We start from the raw sequence: 17803 nt of genomic DNA, 5'->3' as shown, positions 1-17803 counted from the left end.
AGATCAGTCTCTTTACCTGCTTCTTGTCTACTTGTCTGCTTCCTCTCGCTCGCTCTCGCTCTCGCTCTCGGTGCTCCCTTCTTCTACCGTCAGGTTTCTCGCCTTTTTGTTGGGCAAGAACCGAAAATGCCGTTTCTACACGCTAATTCAAATTTACTAATTTTTATACGGTCTGGGTCCGAGTCACCAGTGAACGGGCCAGGCTGGCAATGGCGTCACCGTGACGGTGCCGCGCCGCCGCGTGCCGGGCCCGGCCGCCCCGCGACTCGGGCCCGGAGTCCGCCGGGGGCCGCCGCACCAGCCTGCCTTTACTCAAAGTTAGTCAAAAATCAGCCGGGCATAACACGGCGGGCCGCCCCGGGCCCCTGCCGGGCCCCGCGTGATACACTGGTACACTTGGGTCGAGACTGGTGGCAGCCGGCCCGGCCGCCGGGCCGGCCCGAGGCTGGCCGCGCTGACTCAGTGAATTTCGGAAATCTTTACAAGATGGGTCTCCGACTCGTCACCGTTTTCAACGGTTCAACAAGTTCGGGGTCCGGCACTCTCATGACGGCGGGCGGCCGGCAGCCTGCCATTTTGCCTAAGTGCTGTCAGCCAGTGTGCCGAATAAATGTTACTAGGCTAAAGGATCATACCGTTGAGTGCCGCAGTGCAGCCTGAATACTACCAGTACCGCCGCCGCATGATCCGGTGACGCCGGACCGTGATCGGACGGGCCATCAGTGCGGTCCGGCACACGGTGGCACCGCGGCCGCCACCCGCCGGGCGGGCCCGGCCCGGCGTCCCGGCCCGGGGCCCGGGGTAGTAGTCCGATCCGCAGTGACCGTCAGCTGAAACTGTAGACCTTGCTGCCGACGGTTAGGCCCCTGGACACCATGCGGCAGAAGAACGGCGAAGCGAAGCTGCGATGGGAGCAGATGCGTATGATGGAGGATTTAGCCTTGACCAATGAGGTCCTGAGGAAGGAGATCTTTGAAAAGAAAAAGATTACAGGTTTGTTATCTCCGCTGTGTTTTGTTGATGAGAGAAATCAGTTTTCAGTAGAGTTACAACATTGCAACAGGCCTCCCTCTACCTTTCTTTGACCAACAGCCTCTGAGTGAGGACGAGCACTTGAATGCAATTCCTGAAGATGACGATTCTGATGTACTTCTTGCTGTCAATATGCAAACATCCAAACATCCAATGTTCGATGGCAGAGCAAGAATTACGGTATAGAAGCCATTGCACTGCGTTTCAGCATAGGAGCGCCGAGTTGGCGAAATTGCAGTATTGCGTCAAGAAAGGTCAAGAGTGCACCCATGCATCAAAGTCTGATTATATTTCCACCAGGCTCGTACCATCAGCGTCAAATGGGACGAAGACCAAGTGAAGGAATATGTTGACAGGTCAATTAAGTGTGAATCGAATCTCTTCATCACAATGAAGAAATCAGGATATTTGTCTTCTTTCTCAATGAAGACGTACACTGCTTTCTAAATAGGATGATTGTCTGCATCCAAGAAAAAAGAATGGCAGAATCATATCTTGTAAGATACTGCTAGATGTAAATTTTAGAAGTGACTTCTTCTTGGAAGAGGTATAACATATTTATTGACAACATGCCTATCGATGGCAATGCCAATCTTGGAGATGAGAGCTTGAAGCGTATTAATGTATGTTTCTTCTCAAGGTTTCCTCCTATTCAAATCATACTTTGCAGGTCTCAGTGCTAAGCTCAAACAAGTTGCTCTCATTGAAAGGCACTAATAAGGTACACAAAATATTGTGCTTTTGACGCAGGCTAATGGTTGACTTAACAGTTTGAAAACTTGACTGAAGAGATCATGCTGGATTACAACCGGTGTCTAAACAAGATTGTGTTTGATTTTGCATTGTCAGATCCTTCGATATCAGAAGAGTAAGTAAGCATCTCTCGTGCAACCAAATTCACCGAAGGTCATCGTAGGTTTAAAAGCTTAAAGCTTCCAAAACGACATGCTAAACCTACTGCCCCATATCTAGCAACGGTCCACGTTCCAAGTTATAACTATTCAGCCACAGTATCCACGTTCAAACAGAAGGTTCCTTTTTGGTCCAACACAGCTCTGTTGAACCCTAATGCCTTTTGTAGACCTTTCTTGGTCAACCGCAAGCAGTTCTTGCTTTGCAGTCTGTCCAAAAGGAAAGCTACAAGATTATGGGAACCAAACTCTTTCAAGTGGACCTCTTATCCACAACAGATGCTGAGCACTTCAGACAACTTCAAGCTGACCAGTAAGAGCTCTGAATATCAACATTTATCTTTCAAGTCTTACTTACTTTTCAAGGTTGAAGGGTTCAATTCATATCCTAAAAAGGTCTTGGATTGATGCCATCCGCAACGGAGTGAAAGACAATTTGGATTCACTGGCTACTGACAACGAATTGTCCCTTGAGATCAATGATAAAGTGTCGTATGAGAAGTCGAAGTTGAAATCGTTCGTCACTACGATCAAATATGTACATCATTGGTCATCACAACAGAGAAGAACACACTGACCAAGTTTGTTTGCAGATGATGGAAGACTTTTCATGTCAACTTATTGAAGAATCTTGCAAAGAATATTCTCGCTTCCTCAAGATAGCCGCTTCATATGATGTTGAGATTCACGGTACCAAGGACGTCAGGTCAACCTATGTCCATCCATTCAACTCAGCTATCAAGGAAAGAATTCCTTTGTTCTCACTTGAACTCTGTCCCCAAGATGGAGCATTTGACTTCTCGGTGCCAATCGACACATTCATTAATGATCCTGTCAAAATTTTTGATGATGCAATCGAGACGCTTCAAGATATACCTCTGATAGAAACAGGAATTCTGAAAAAAATGTTTATGGGTAAGCCAAAATTTTTGAAAGTTGTTACTCCAGACTCTGATTTCGCCAAATCTGTGAGTCCGATAGAGAAATCACCGATTCTTTACTTACTCTGATGGTTTTCAGATCCGAAAAGACATTCTTGAAGACATGAAGAAAGCATGCAATCATCTAAAAGATTACATTCGTCAATATGATGATTTTTTGGAGTTCATGAACATGGATTTAACCGAATATGTAAGATCATACGAGGAAAAGGAGACCTCGCTCATTGAAGATGAGAAAGAGATTGAGGAGAGATTACGAGAAAAACAGAGAATTGTTGATGAAATCCCAACATTCATCACGGCAGGAATGTTTCATATCAAGCTAGAGTCCGTGAACAAATTTTTGTCTCAAAAATGTGACACTTTGATCCGAATGATCATGTCTCTCAGTGCAGAGAAGGCAGCATCAAAAAGCAAGATTGTCAATGAAAAATATTCCGAGGTCTACCAAAGGCTCCAAATCCCCTATAAGACGATCGAAGACATTGTCGACTTGGAAGAGTATATCAAAGAAATACCTAAGGAAACGAACCAAGCCCATGAAGTTCTCGAAGAAATGCTTTCGCAATTCGAATTTTTAGACCGATTCAATTTCCAGCTTACTGATGAGCAATTTTCAGACAAATGGAATGCTTATGGGTGAGTTGATTTCATGCACTTGTGGTTTGGCCTTATAACATCTTTTTATTAGATGTCCCAAACGGATCGATGAAAGAGTGAACGAGTTGACACTTCAAATCCAAAAAGATCGTGCTGCTCTAGCCAATGAAATGAAGACTGAGCAAGATGCTTTCGAAAAGGAACTGGATGAAATTGACAAAGCTGTCGATGAATTCCATCAATATAGTAACTTGGATGAAATTGAAGTCATTGGACAAGAAATCAGAGAAAAGTCGGCTTTGTTGAAGTCGTTTTCCGAAAGGGTTAAGTTGTACCAATCCAGAGAAAATCTGTTTGGAGTCAACCAAACAAATTATGATCGTTTATCAAGGATTTCAAAATCCTTTGAGCCTTACGCCCAGTTGTGGATTTCTGGTGACGATTGGAGAAAATGGCAGCAGGCTTGGATGTCAGATTCCTTCACAAATCTCGATCCAGAAGGCATGGAAAAAGATATCACTGAAGCCTCTCGGAACCTTTACAAAGCTATCAAGTCATTCGAAGAAGTTCCACCTTGCCAGCAAGCAGCGCAAAAATTATGGAAAGAAATCGAAGAATTCAAGCCATTGATGCCTACCATTACTGCTCTGAGAAACCCTGGTTTGCGGGATCGTCACTGGGACCTGATGTCTTCTGAGCTTGGATATGAGATTCATACAGACAAAAACCTTAAGTCGCTTAAGGACCTGGTCGAAATGAAGCTCTTTGAACATGAAGAAAGCCTTGTGAAAGTCTCTGATTCTGCATCCAAGGAATTTGCAATCGAATCTGCTTTGGAGAAGATGATGAACGAGTGGAGCACAATGGAGTTTGAAATTGTGTCATATCGCGAGACTGGAACCTACGTTCTGAAAGGGGCCGATGATATCCAGCAAGTGTTGGATGATCACATAGTCATGACTCAAGCTATGAGTTTTTCTCCTTTCAACAAGCCACATGCAGAGAAGCTCGAGTCATGGGCTAAGAGATTGAACAATATTTCTGAAATCATTGAGCAATGGTTGAATTGCCAGAGAAACTGGATGTATTTAGAACCAATCTTCAGTTCTGACGACATCATGAAACAGCTGCCAACTGAAGGGCAAAAATTTCGGACATGTGATCGACTTTGGCGCAAGTATTTAGGTATGGCTCACGAGTCGCCGAATTGTCTTCAGTTTTCCGATACGGAAGATCTTCTTTCCATTTTCAGTCAAGCGTATAGCACTTTGGAACAAGTACAGAAAGGGTTGAGCGACTATCTCGAATCAAAGCGACAATCGTTCGCTAGATTTTATTTCCTCTCAAACGAAGAACTTCTCGAAATTTTGTCCCAAACAAAAGACCCCAAGGCAGTTCAACCTCATCTTCGGAAATGTTTTGAAGCTATCCACAGAGTTGAGTTCGAAGACGATCTTGCAATGTCATGTATGTTCTCAGGCGAAGGTGAAAAAGTTGTATGGGACTCGACTGTTTATCCAGAGGGCAATGTGGAGTTCTGGTTGACCGATGTAGAAAGAATGATGAGAATGTCTGTCAACACTCATATGGCTAAATCTATGAAAAGTTATTTGGAGACAGATCGCAAGCAATGGGTGCTTGAATGGCCAGGTCAAGTGATTCTTGGAGTAGACCAGGCGTACTGGAGCAAAGAGACAGGTGAAGCAATCGAGAACGATGACCTGAAAGGATACCACAAGAAATGCCATGAACAACTGCTTGACATCACAACGCTTGTCAGATTGCCTTTGACCAGCTTGCAACGAGTATCTTTGGGAGCTCTTGTCACATTGGACGTTCACGGGCGTGATGTTGTGGAAAAATTGAGCTTGGCAGGTGTGAAACAAGCATCTGATTTTGAATGGGTGGCGCAGCTGCGATATTACTGGAAAACAAGTGACCAAGCATTCTCTGGGAGTGAATGCTTGTTCCTCATGCAAGTTGAAAACTCATTTCGGTATGGATGCGAATACCTGGGCAATTCAATGAGATTGGTCGTGACTCCTCTGACGGATCGAATATATTTGACTCTGACCGGCGCGTTGGGTATGGCGCTTGGAGGAGCTCCGGCAGGCCCAGCAGGTACAGGGAAAACAGAAACGACGAAAGATCTTGCAAAAGCCATGGCAAAACAGTGCATTGTCTTCAACTGCCAAGAAGGCATGGACTACATTATGGTGGGAAAGTTCTTCAAAGGGCTAGCGATGAGCGGAGCGTGGGCATGTTTTGACGAATTCAACAGGATCAATATTGAAGTCTTGTCCGTGATTGCTCAACAGCTTCTGACGATAAATCAAGCCATCGTGAACAAATTGGAGAGATTCGTGTTTGAAGGAGTGGAAATATCGCTAAACCCAGAAAATGCTTCTTTCATTACGATGAATCCTGGGTACGCTGGCAGGACTGAATTACCAGATAATTTGAAAATTCTATTTCGGCCCGTTGCTTGCATGGTTCCCAACTATGCACTGATAGGAGAAATAAGGCTTTTTTCCTTCGGTTTTGAAAATCCGAGAGAGCTGGCAGAAAAAATGGTGAACTGTTTCAAACTTTCTTCCGAGCAGTTGTCATCTCAAGATCATTATGACTTCGGTATGCGAGCGGTGAATACTGTGATATCTGCAGCAGGAAACAACAAGCGAATGAATCCAGATTTTGATGAGGCGATCTTGATGCTTCGTGCACTTAAGGACTCTAATCTTCCCAAGTTCTTATCAGACGATATCGTTCTATTCAGCGGTATCATTTCAGATCTCTTTCCTGGGGTAAAACTTCCTGATCCTGACTACGGAAGCCTCATGAAGAAGATGAAAGAAATCACCGCAAGTCTCGGATTGCAGTGTGTTGACATGTTTCTGGAGAAAGCGATTCAGATATATGATGTTACCGTGCTTAGACATGGACTCATGACGGTGGGTCCAGCTGGGGGTGGAAAAACCTGTTGTAAAAATATGCTTGCAAAAACTCTCACAACCTTGAAGAAGGAAAGCGATGAATATTATGAAGTTCGGCAACTTGTCATGAATCCAAAATCGATAACGATGGGACAGCTGTACGGCAGCTTTGATGAAGCCACCCATGAATGGGAGGATGGTGTCCTTTGCAAGTTATTTCGTGACGCAGTGTATGACGTAAGTGAACGACAAAAGTGGGTCATCTTTGATGGTCCAGTAGACGCGCTCTGGATAGAAAGCATGAACACTGTATTGGACGAGAACAAGAAGTTGTGTCTTGTCAGCGGGGAAATCATCACAATGACAAACTGGATGAGGATGATCTTTGAGGTGGAGGACCTGGCGGTTGCGTCTCCAGCAACTGTCAGCAGGGTGGGAATCATTTACTTGGACCCGAGTGCTACCGTCGGTACGCAAGCGATGGTAGCCTCTTGGCTGCAGACGTTGCCGCACGACCTGAGTCGCTATGGGAAGGACTTCAAGAAACTGTTCGATCAGTTGCTTGACGACGCGTTGGACTTTCACTACCGTGAGTTGAGTGAATATGTCAGAACCGTTGAGCCGAATCGTTGGAGAAGTGTGTTGAACATTATCGACGGGTTTCTGAAAGACTACAGAGTACGGGAAGGAGAGACAGTAGAAAAAGAGAAGGTGGAAAATTTCAAAAACAACATTGAACCGATCTTTCTTTTCTCTTTGACGTGGGGGATCGCAGGATCATGTGATGATAAAAGCAGGAACAAGTTCAATGATTGGATCCGAATGAAGAAAACTTTGCCACAGAAAGGTTCTGTGTTCGATTACATTTTTAATGTTGAAGAGGGAAAGTGGCAGGGCTGGATGGAAACTGTTCCTCCAGTCAAGATTGATCCTCGCAAGCCTTTTTCAGATCTGCTGGTTCCTACCAAAGAATCAATAAGCTCTTCTTTTATGATAGACCACATTTGCACTCAGCTCAAGCACGTCTTGTGTGTGGGTCCCACAGGAACAGGAAAGACAGTGACCATCAAGCAAAAGCTTATGAACGATATGGATTCTTCGGTGTACAATCCGGTCTTCCTGATGTTCTCAGCCCAGACCAGCGCGAATCAAACACAAGACATTATAGACTCAAAAATGGACAAGAGAAGAAAAGGAGTTTACGGGCCCCCGGCTGGCAAGAAATACATCATCTTCGTTGACGATCTCAACATGCCTCAAAGAGAAGTGTACTTTGCTCAGCCTCCAATCGAAATTCTCAGACAATGGATGGACCATGGCGGCTGGTATGACAGGAAGACACATCAATTCAACTCCATCATAGATGTCATGTTTGTTGGCGCTATGGGACCCCCAGGAGGTGGACGTCAACCAGTCACCAATCGTTTCCTACGGCACTTCACCCATCTGGCCTTCCCGGAATTCAGTGACAAAAGTATGAAGATCATCTTCGGAAAAATTTTGAGCACCCATCTCGAAAACTTCTTTCCTGCCTCAATGCTGTCGTTAGTGGATCCAATTTGTGATGCATCGTTAGAATTGTACCACAAAGCCTTGGCAGAGCTCTTGCCAACGCCCTCAAAATCACATTACACCTTCAACTTGCGTGATTTTGCAAGAATTTTTCAAGGGATCATGATGGCGGACTCCAAGAAGTTGGCAGAAGACTCTGATGTTTTCATTCGATTGTGGGCCCACGAGTGTACCAGGATCTTCAGGGACAGACTTACGGATCAACAGGATCGAGAGTGGTTTGACAGGGCCTTAATCTCCTTGACTTCTGCACATTTCCAAAAGCCATGGGGTGATCTTGTGAAGACTGACAGAATCTTCTTCAACGACTTCATGAGCTCTCAAGCCAACTCATATGCAGAAGTCGAAGACCAGGTGAAGCTCAGAAAGACAATTGAAAGCTTCCTGGAAGATTACAATGCTCAGACGAACAAGCCGATGAACCTGGTCATGTTCCTTGACGCGATAGACCATGTCTGTCGAATCAGTCGAATCTTGAGACAACCCAAAGGGAATGCTCTTCTTCTTGGAGTTGGTGGTAGTGGACGCCAGAGCCTTACGAGGGTAGCAGCATTCATCGCGCAGATGAGCTGTATGCAGATAGAAATCTCAAAGGGTTATGGCAGGAATGAGTGGAAGGATGATATCAAGAAGGTGCTCTTACAGGCGGGAAAAGATGGCAAGCCAACCGTGTTTCTCTTCACGGACTCTCAGATTGCTATGGAATCATTTCTCGAAGACATTAACGGAATCTTGAATTCTGGTGAGGTCCCGAATATCTGGGATTTATCAGACACGGATATGATATCCCAAGCTATTCGTCCAATCTGTCAAGCAGAAGGAATCCCACTCACAAACAAATATTCATGAACGATTTCTTGCTCGGGTGCAGTCTTTTTTGCATGTTGTTCTTGCATTTTCTCCAGTCGGGAATGCATTTCGTACTCGACTTCGAAATTTCCCGAGTTTAGTGACATGTTGTACCATCGACTGGTTCATGGAATGGCCTGCAGAGGCCTTACGTGGTGTGGCTGAAGAAGCCTTCGCAGGCATCAACTTCTCAGAGGATAAAACCAAGAATGGTATCGTATCGCTCTGCCGCGACATCCACCAGGGCGTTGAACATACATCGATCCGCTACGCGTTAGAGATGCGAAGGCACAACTATGTGACCCCGACCAGCTACCTGGAACTTCTAAATATCTTCAAGCATGTGCTATCTGAGAAGAGGAATGAACTCTCGGTCTCCAAGAAGAGGCTGTCTGTGGGATTGGACAAACTGGACTCGACGGAGAAGGATGTAGCAGTCATGAAGATTGAGTTGATTGACTTGCAGCCGGTCCTGGAGAAGACAGCCATAGAAGTGGAAGAATTGATGAAGAAGATTGAAGCCGACAAGCAGATGGCCAGTGAGAAGAAGGCAGTGGTTGAAGTGGAAGAGGAGGCCGCGTCGAAGAAAGCAACAGAGTGCAAGGAGATCAAGGACTCAGCTGAAGCTGGACTCGCTGAAGCCTTGCCTGCCTTAGATGAGGCAGTGGCATGCCTGAAAAATCTCAAAATGTCGGACATTGGAGAAGTGGCGAAATACAGTCACCCTCCCGCTCTTGTCAAACTTGTCATTGAAAGTTTGTGCATCATGTTTCAGATTGCTCCGACGAAAGTTGGTGAAGCCGGAAAGAAAGTGGATGATTTCTGGATTCCTGGGAAGAAACTCTTAGGAGATGCAAAGGGTCTTCTAGACAGGATGTTCGATTATGACAAGGATCACATTCCTGACAAAGTGATCAAGAGCATCCAAAAGTATATCGACAACCCAGACTTCCTGCCCGCCAAGATTGAGTCCGTCTCAAAAGCATGTACAGCCATGTGCCAGTGGACGCGTGCCATGCATACGTATCACTACGTGGCCCTGGATGTAGAGCCGAAGAGAATCGCACTGGCCAAAGCTGAGAAGGAGTTGCAAGAGGTTGAATCGAACCTGGCTGTCCTGCAAAGTCAGCTGAAGGAGATCACGGACGGTCTACAACGCCTGGAAGCAGACTTCGAGGCTGCGGTCGCAAAGAAGAGCGAGTTAGCCGCCAAGGCGGAGGATTGCAAGGTCAAGCTTGACCGCGCAGATCGCCTTCTCGGAGGCCTTGGAGGGGAGAAGGTACGATGGCAGGAGACTGTGAAGCAGATAGAAGGTTCTCTGATCAATGTGATCGGCGATTGCATCGTTGCCTCAGGAGGGATCGCTTATCTCGGAGCATTCACCGCGTCGTACCGTGAGGATCAGGAGTCGGACTGGAGGAACAAGCTGAAGGATTATGACATTCCCTTCACTGAAGGAGCGGGAGTGATGAAGACCTTGTCAAACCCTGTGCAGATCCGGTCATGGACGATCTCTGGGCTGCCCACGGACTCGCTGTCTATTGAGAATGCCATCATATTGAGCAAGTCGATGAGGTGGTGCCTGATGATCGATCCGCAGGGGCAGGCGAACAAGTGGATCAAGAACATGCAGAAGGAGAACGGACTCGAAGTCATCAAACTGTCGGATAAAGAGTACTTGCGTTCGCTTGTGAACGCTGTGAGGTTCGGAAAACCTGTTCTGCTGGAGAATGTCGGGGAGGAGCTCGATCCAGCTCTAGAGCCTGTGTTGTTGAAGCAGATCTTCAAGCAGGGTGGTACAGAAATGATCAAGATCGGCGATGAGACCATTGCATATCATCCAGACTTCAACTTCTTCATCACAAGCAAACTTCCTAACCCTCATTACAACCCAGAGACTTGCGTGAAGATCACACTCTTGAACTTTACAGTGAATCAGAATGGATTGGAAGACCAGATTCTAGGGATAGTCGTCGGGAAAGAGAGGCCTGACTTGCAAGAACAGAAGAACCAGCTCGTGGTATCTATGGCGAACATGAGGAAGACTCAGAAAGAGCTCGAGGACAAGATCTTGAAACTGCTCGCAGACTCCGATGGAGACATTCTCGCAGACGAGAGCCTGATAACGGTGCTCTCAGAGGCCAAGATAACCTCCGATGAGATCAAGATCAAAGTGTCCGAGGCAGAGAAGACCGAGAAGGAGATCGACGAGACGCGCGAGACCTACAGACCGATCGCCTTCAAGAGCTCACTGATGTTCTTCTGCGTGTCAGACCTGGCGCTGGTGGACACTATGTACCAGTACTCTCTGCAGTGGTTCCTCGGGTTGTTCGAGATGGGCCTTGAAAACTCTGGGGCGTCCGACGACGTGGAGCAAAGGTCGTCCAACATCAACGAGTACTTCACCTACTCCCTGTACGTCAACATCTGCCGGGGGCTCTTTGAAAGGAGCAAGCTCCTGTTTTCCTTCACGCTATGCATCAAACTGATGATGGGAGAGAACAAGATCGACCCGGCGGAGTGGAGATTTCTCCTGGCTGGCGCAACCAACAACGAGACCCACTTGCCTAACCCAGCCAAGGAGTGGCTGGTCGAAAGCAGCTGGTTGGACATATCAGACTTGTCAAAGCTAGAGACCTTTCAGGGTCTAGATCAAGATATCACGGACAACATTGAAGACTGGAGGCGATACTTCGACAGCAACACCTGTTACAAAGACCAGCTGCCTGGCAAGTGGAACGACCTCTTGTTTCCGTTCCAGAAGCTGCTGGTCCTTCGTTCCCTCAGACAGGACAAGGTCCAGGAGGGGATCATGACATTCGTAGCCAACGAGATGGAGCCCAAGTACATCGAGCCGCCCTCGTTCAACCTCCCCCTTGCCTTCGAGGACTCTTCCCCTACTTGCCCCTTGATCTTCATCCTGTCCTCCGGGGCTGACCCGACCATGTCGTGGATCTCGTTTGCGGAAGAGAGGGGTATGTCAGAGAGGCTAGACTCCATCTCTCTGGGACAGGGACAGGGCCCCATCGCTGAGAGGAAACTCTCCCAGTGCGGGAAGCTCGGATCCTGGCTGCTCCTGCAGAACTGCCACCTGGCAGTGAGCTGGATGCCAAGGATGGAGGCCATCATAGACGCCTTCGACGGCTCCGAGCTTCACCCCGACTTCCGCCTGTGGTTGACTGCCATGCCCAGCCCTCACTTCCCTGTCGCTGTGCTGCAGAACGCGGTCAAGATGACTCTAGAGCCTCCGAAGGGACTCAAGGCCAATGTGATCGGGTCGTTCAAGGACTTCAGCGACGAGTACTTCCAAGAGTGCAAGCAGGTTGACGCTTTCAAGAAGATGATCTTTTCGCTCTGCTGGTTCCATGCTATCATGCAAGAGAGGCGAAAGTTCGGGCCGTTGGGGTGGAACATCTCCTACGACTTCAGCAACAGCGACAGAGATTGTTGCATCACTCAGCTGCGGACGTTCCTCGACAAGTACGACTTTGTCCCCTTCAAAGTCATCCGGGAGCTCTCGGGCGACGTCAACTACGGCGGGAGGATCACCGATGACTGGGATCGGAGGTGTATGAACACTCTCCTCGTAGAGTACGTCTGCCCTGAAGCCATGGAGGAGGGGTACAAGTACTCATCCGACATCAACTACATCCAGCCGCATGCTACTACCCACGAGGAATACATGGAGTTCTTGCGCTCCTGGCCTCTGCAAGCCAACCCTGAGGCCTTTGGGCTGCATGAGAACGCAGACATCACTTGCGCTCAGAACGAAGTGAAGGAGCTCTTCGAGACCATCCTTTCTCTCCAGCCCAGAGTATCAGGAGGAGGAGGGATGAACCGCGAGGAGGTGATCGACCACACGGCTGAGAGCATCCTGAAGCGGCTGCCGGAGCCCTGGCTGCTCATCGACATCCAGAAGAAGTACCCGGTGAAGTACGAGCAGTCGCTCAACACCGTCATCCAGCAGGAGTGCATCCGATACAACAAGCTCCTCGTGGTGATGAAGCAAACCCTCAAGGACGTGCGAGCTGCGTTGAAGGGCATGGTGGTCATGTCGGCCGAGCTCGACTCATTGGCGAACAGCCTCTTCAACAATCAGGTGCCGGCCATGTGGGAGAGCAAGGCGTACCCGAGCTTGAAGCCTCTGGTGCTGTGGGTAGACGACCTTCTTCGTCGCACTGAGTTCATCCAGCACTGGATCGATCATGGCTTGCCTGTCACCTTCTGGATTTCTGGTTTCTTCTTCCCCCAGGCGTTCCTGACGGGAGTCCAGCAGAACTTCGCGAGGAAGAAGCAGATCGGCATCGACACCATCAGCTTCGAGTTCCGCAACCAGGACGTGGACCATACGGAGATCAAGGAGCCGATCGAGGATGGCGCCATCGTGTGGGGGCTGTTCCTGGAAGGAGCCAGGTGGAGCGTGGAGGAGCACTCGCTCATCGAGTCTCGACCCAAGGAGCTCTTCACTCCCTACGTGCCTGTGTGGTTGGCTCCCGTGCAGAACAGACCCCCCAAAGACCCTGCCACGACCCTCATGTGCCCCTGCTACAAGATCTTGACGAGGAAAGGCGTGCTGTCAACGACGGGACATTCCACCAACTTCGTGGTCACCTTCGAGGTGCCTACCAAGCTGAAGCCTCAGCACTGGATCAAGCGAGGAGTCGCCTTGTTCTTGGCCCTTGCCTATTGATGTGATGCAGATGTGATGTAGTAAAGTATTGGTCGACTAGATGCATGCTCCTGGTCAGAGACGAGACCTGCGTTGAGAGGGAAAGGAAGATATTAAGTACATCTCCTCCCTCGCATTGAGTACATCTCCTCCCTCGCATCGCCTCTTTATGCTCTTTTCACTTCTCTTTACTCATACACTTCCAACGCCGTTCATCCTCCAATTCCCTCTCGTTGTCCCTACCTCGATCAATCTTTGACTTGCTTCACGAATGATGTAGAGACGAGCGACTAGGGGAGGAGCGAGGCGCAGTGAGGAGGGAGGAGGGGAGCAGGCAGGAGGAGGAAGGAAGGAGGAGGGAGGAGAGACGGGAGGATTAGGGAGGAGTAGTGATGAGGGAGGAGGGAGGAGGGAGTGACGAGCGGGTCTAGCAAGAAATTGCGACAGGTCAGTCCCCCAACTACCCACCCTACCTATGATTAGGGTTGAAAGCACCCCACCTACAGCATAATTCAGCATGGCGGACCTGGTGAGATGTGAAACAGCGAGAGGGGAGGCAAGGGGAAAAGACGGGGGAGCTGAGATGGAAGGGGGGGAAGGTGGCGTTGGGGAAGGGGAGAAGGTGATGGAGCAGGAGGAGCAGGAGGAGCAGGAGCAGGAGCAGGAGCAGGAGCAGCAGGAGCAGGAGCAGGAGCAGGAGGAATGGTATGAGAGGAGGATCGTGAGGTTTGGGAAGGAGCATCTGTGGGGTTTGAGATTACGAGGGATCCACAGGATGCAGTGTGATGAAGACATGAGGAAGAAGTGCTGATGACGCTGAGAGATCAGGGTAGTGGTATAGAAGGATCAGGAGAATGAGCAAGAAGACGAGGAGAAAAGATTCAGGACACGTAGAAAGAGGAGGAGGCAAGCAGGAGGAAGAGGCAAGGAGGAGGAGGAAGAAGAGGAGGAGGAAGAGGAGGCAGAGGAGGAGGAGGAGGAGGAGGAGGAGGAGGAGGAGGAGGAGGGTGGGGGGGGGGGATCAACGTCGACATTGCTTATGCTACTCCGTGCAGGTTGAGAAGGTGAAACTGAATCGAATCGGCTCCTCTCACGTCACTCCCTCTCTGGTCAATTCTGCCTTGTCTATACATGGGACGGTAGAGCGACACCAAGTCGACTGCACGTGCTGATGACGCTGGCAGATTGCTGCCTTCCCGCACCTGAACGACGTCATAACTGTCGACATGTCAAACCACAAGGTTGAATCCTTGGAATGCAGGTATGCGATGCTGCTTCTCGTCCTTGCTCTGACACTTTCCCGTCGTTCTTCCAAGGCACTGCGATGGCGAATCGACGATAATGCAAGTGAAGGTCCTTGCCGCCGGGGACCTCACCATTGTGATCCTTCACTCCCTGGACGATTGTCGTTGACGTCCGTTCAGATAGTAGCGGGCACCATCGGCGGGGTGGTGAAGATTTGGGATGCAGAGACCTTAAGGCTGATAACGACGTACACGGTTGTTGTTGATTGGTGGCGATGGTGGAAGAGTAATGATCCCCGCAGCTGCCCATGAGGCAAGAAATGCAGGTCGACAGACAAAACTATGCTAAGGGGATTGAGATCGGTGTGCTGTGATGTGCGAGTTTCTTGCAGCACCTGACTCCTGGTCAAGTGAAAACGAGCCAAGGCTACTCCCTCATAGTTGGGACAAACTTTGGAAATTTGCACGTAAGATTGTTTCACATCACCATCTAGTCTGCGTCTTTGATTTCGCTTTCTTGTCTAGGTCTTTGTGAAAGAAGGGGTTTCATTTCTTCACGAGAATGTAAAGGATTGTGTGACGACACGCAGCGAGTGTGACAAGGTTGCTGGAAGGTGCAAGAGGAAGTCCACAAGGATCCAATAGCTGGTGAGTCTCCAGTCAAACAAGCACATCTCGTTGATCTCGCCTCTTGAAGACATCGCAACCAATGGCAAGGAGGGAGACTTGACGGTGGAGGGGTGCAGATTCGCGGTATGAACTCGGTGAGAGGAAGCCGGGCAGGTGACTGTGTCGCCACAGGTGGCTGATGAAGCTGGGAACATATCCGTATGGAGCGTTGCTCCTCTGATTCCGATTCTTTCGGTTTGTTGGAAGAAGCACCTTGCTATGATTTCTGACGGATACTTCCGCCAGTTCAAGGCCGTTGGGGAGAGCTTGACAGCTGTATGCATGCGGAACGACCTTGTGATATCCTCACCCTCTCCTGCTCCTCTCTAAGAAACTGCTGACTGCTGCTGCTGCAAGGTCATCGCGTCAACGATGTTGGGGAAAATTTTGATCTTCAGCCAAACGTGATTCTTGATTGATCCCCCCCGCTTCCTCTTACCAGTGTTGGTAAGGTCCGAGGCCCTTACGTGCGAAATCTCCGCTCACACCAGGAGCATCACGGCGATCTGCATGTGCCGCTGCACTGCATGGTCGGGCCTGCTGGGGTCTGAAGTTTGACAGGCACCCGACGAGAGACTTGGTGGCCTCTGTCTCGGAGGATACCTACATCAACATCTGGTGCGTCCTCGAGGCAGTCGGTGAGGGAACAGGCTGAAGAGTGATGACAGGAACTTGGAGGGTCTGGACTCGAAGGAGATCGAGGCGATCAAATCGATCTCTGTCAAGGACTTGATGATGTGACTGCCCGCTCCTCCTGCTCCTCCCTTCTGTGCCCCCCTGCTCTGATTCCTCCTCCCCCTGCTCCTGCTCCCGCTCCTCCCGCTCCCGCTCCCCCTCCCGCTCCTTGAGCTTTGGCAACACGACAACACCTTGTTATCTTACTCGTCCTCACTTCTCTCGCAGTTGTGGAGTTCAGTTCTTCGGCGATGAACCTTCGAATGTGGCAGCCCTCGGATACGATGTCGAGGCCATCCACGTGATCTCAGGTTAATATCCCTGGCAAGAGCACGACATGTGACGTTGCCCAACGTGACAGGCAGCTCCATTGCTGCTTAGAGCGAATGCTTCACTTCATCAGTCCTCGTCGTATCTTTGCATTTCTACCTTTCCTCTCCATCTTGTAAAACCATCCAGAAACCATTAAATGAGAGCATCAGAAGACTGACTCGGAACAGCAGCACGGCAAAGAATCACAGAGCATGCAATGACAAGCAAGAATGAATTACTTCAGCATTAGACCCTCAGTCAATTCCCTTCTTCAAGTACAGCCTGAGTGCACACAAGATCGGAAATGACGAGCAGGAGCAGGAGCAGGAGCAGGAGCAGGAGCAGGAGCAGGAGCAGGAGCAGGAGCAGGAGTAGGAGCAGGAGCAGGCTCTACGGACGGGTGTAAGCGCCTTGTAAAAGATATATATGTATATAATCTTATACAAAAGAAGTAATTAGCAGAGAGGAATTCAACTACATAATGTATTTATCTTGGTACAAATGAAGAGTCAAAGTAGTGAATCCACTTGTAAAATATGTCCGGCAAACGGTACAATTTCATTTTTTACAATATTTTTGTTACTTTTTAAAAAATTACATATTTTTAAAAGGCGCCCCTTCACGCAAAGCTCCTCTCAAGATCCACTATGCTCGCTCAGGTACAGCGGCCGCTGCGTCAGCTCCCTCACCGGCTCCTCCTCCTGACCCCATTCCTCTCCGTTCCTCCTCCTCTCCCTCTCCTGCTCCCTGTTCATCCCCTGCTCCCTGTTCATCCCCTGTTCTCTCATCCTGGTCCTCCCGTCTTGTGCCTGTTGCTTCACCTGAAACTTTCCGCCTTCGTGGTTCGATGTGTTTACCTCTTCTTCAAACTGACTTGATGGAGTATCTTCTCGCCCCGTATGATCCTAACCTCACAACCATCTCTTCCTTTATCATTCCTGCACTGCCTCTATTGTTCTTCTCGACCGATTGATAATCTTCTATGTTGCACTCAACCCTCCGCACTAGTCGTTGTTCGTATGCTTTGCTTTCTTCTGTTGGCCTCTCCTTGGATGTTCCTCTACGATGGTCTCAATATCTGCCCTTCATGTTTACATCATTTCATGTATCCCTTCGTCACCCTTTACGAACGTCAACCTGCCAGAGCTTGCTGGTTTAAAACTTGTTCATGCGATAGATTAGTGGTGCAGATCTTTTATTTGTATCATTGTGGTTCTGTTCCCTCCTATCACCTGTGCTTTCCTCGTAATCCCTCATATGTTCTCTTTGCTCGATCTCACTGGAAACCAAGTCTCTGATTTCTGGATTGTTTGTGTGGTCTCGGTTTGGTTGCTGTACTGCCATGCTTCATCATCGAAATCTCTCACTCTTCTCTCAAAATACCATGATGATGCTC

At 48.8% G+C, this 17803-nt stretch overlaps 2 protein-coding genes across 2 annotated transcripts; both read left to right on the top strand.

The window, feature by feature from the left end:
- Positions 1 to 1601: 1601 nt before the first annotated feature.
- Positions 1602 to 13528, top strand: GUITHDRAFT_102137 (hypothetical protein; the record flags this gene model as incomplete). The annotated part of the gene is made up of 10 exons (XM_005839158.1): positions 1602 to 1655; positions 1703 to 1753; positions 1803 to 1843; positions 1882 to 1900; positions 2114 to 2256; positions 2310 to 2430; positions 2537 to 2911; positions 2964 to 3523; positions 3576 to 8731; positions 8895 to 13528. 10 exons carry the CDS (start codon positions 1602 to 1604, stop codon positions 13526 to 13528), a joined length of 11154 nt encoding a protein of 3717 aa, XP_005839215.1.
- Positions 13529 to 14282: 754 nt separating this feature from the next.
- GUITHDRAFT_102136 (hypothetical protein) lies at positions 14283 to 16476 on the top strand (the record flags this gene model as incomplete). Its single annotated transcript, XM_005839157.1, has 19 exons — positions 14283 to 14287; positions 14336 to 14342; positions 14563 to 14646; positions 14692 to 14768; positions 14824 to 14887; positions 14932 to 15006; positions 15054 to 15114; positions 15163 to 15218; positions 15277 to 15327; positions 15366 to 15399; positions 15449 to 15504; positions 15553 to 15615; positions 15667 to 15717; positions 15778 to 15824; positions 15873 to 15932; positions 15982 to 16038; positions 16089 to 16157; positions 16324 to 16406; positions 16457 to 16476. The coding sequence occupies 19 exons, from the start codon at positions 14283 to 14285 to the stop codon at positions 16474 to 16476; spliced, it is 1020 nt and encodes a 339-aa protein (XP_005839214.1).
- Between the last annotated feature and the right edge of the window lie 1327 nt (positions 16477 to 17803).

Source organism: Guillardia theta (genome assembly GCF_000315625.1).
Source record: "Guillardia theta CCMP2712 unplaced genomic scaffold GUITHscaffold_9, whole genome shotgun sequence".
NCBI classification, from domain to species: Eukaryota; class Cryptophyceae; order Pyrenomonadales; family Geminigeraceae; genus Guillardia; species Guillardia theta.
This window is presented reverse-complemented; position numbering and strand designations above follow the sequence as displayed.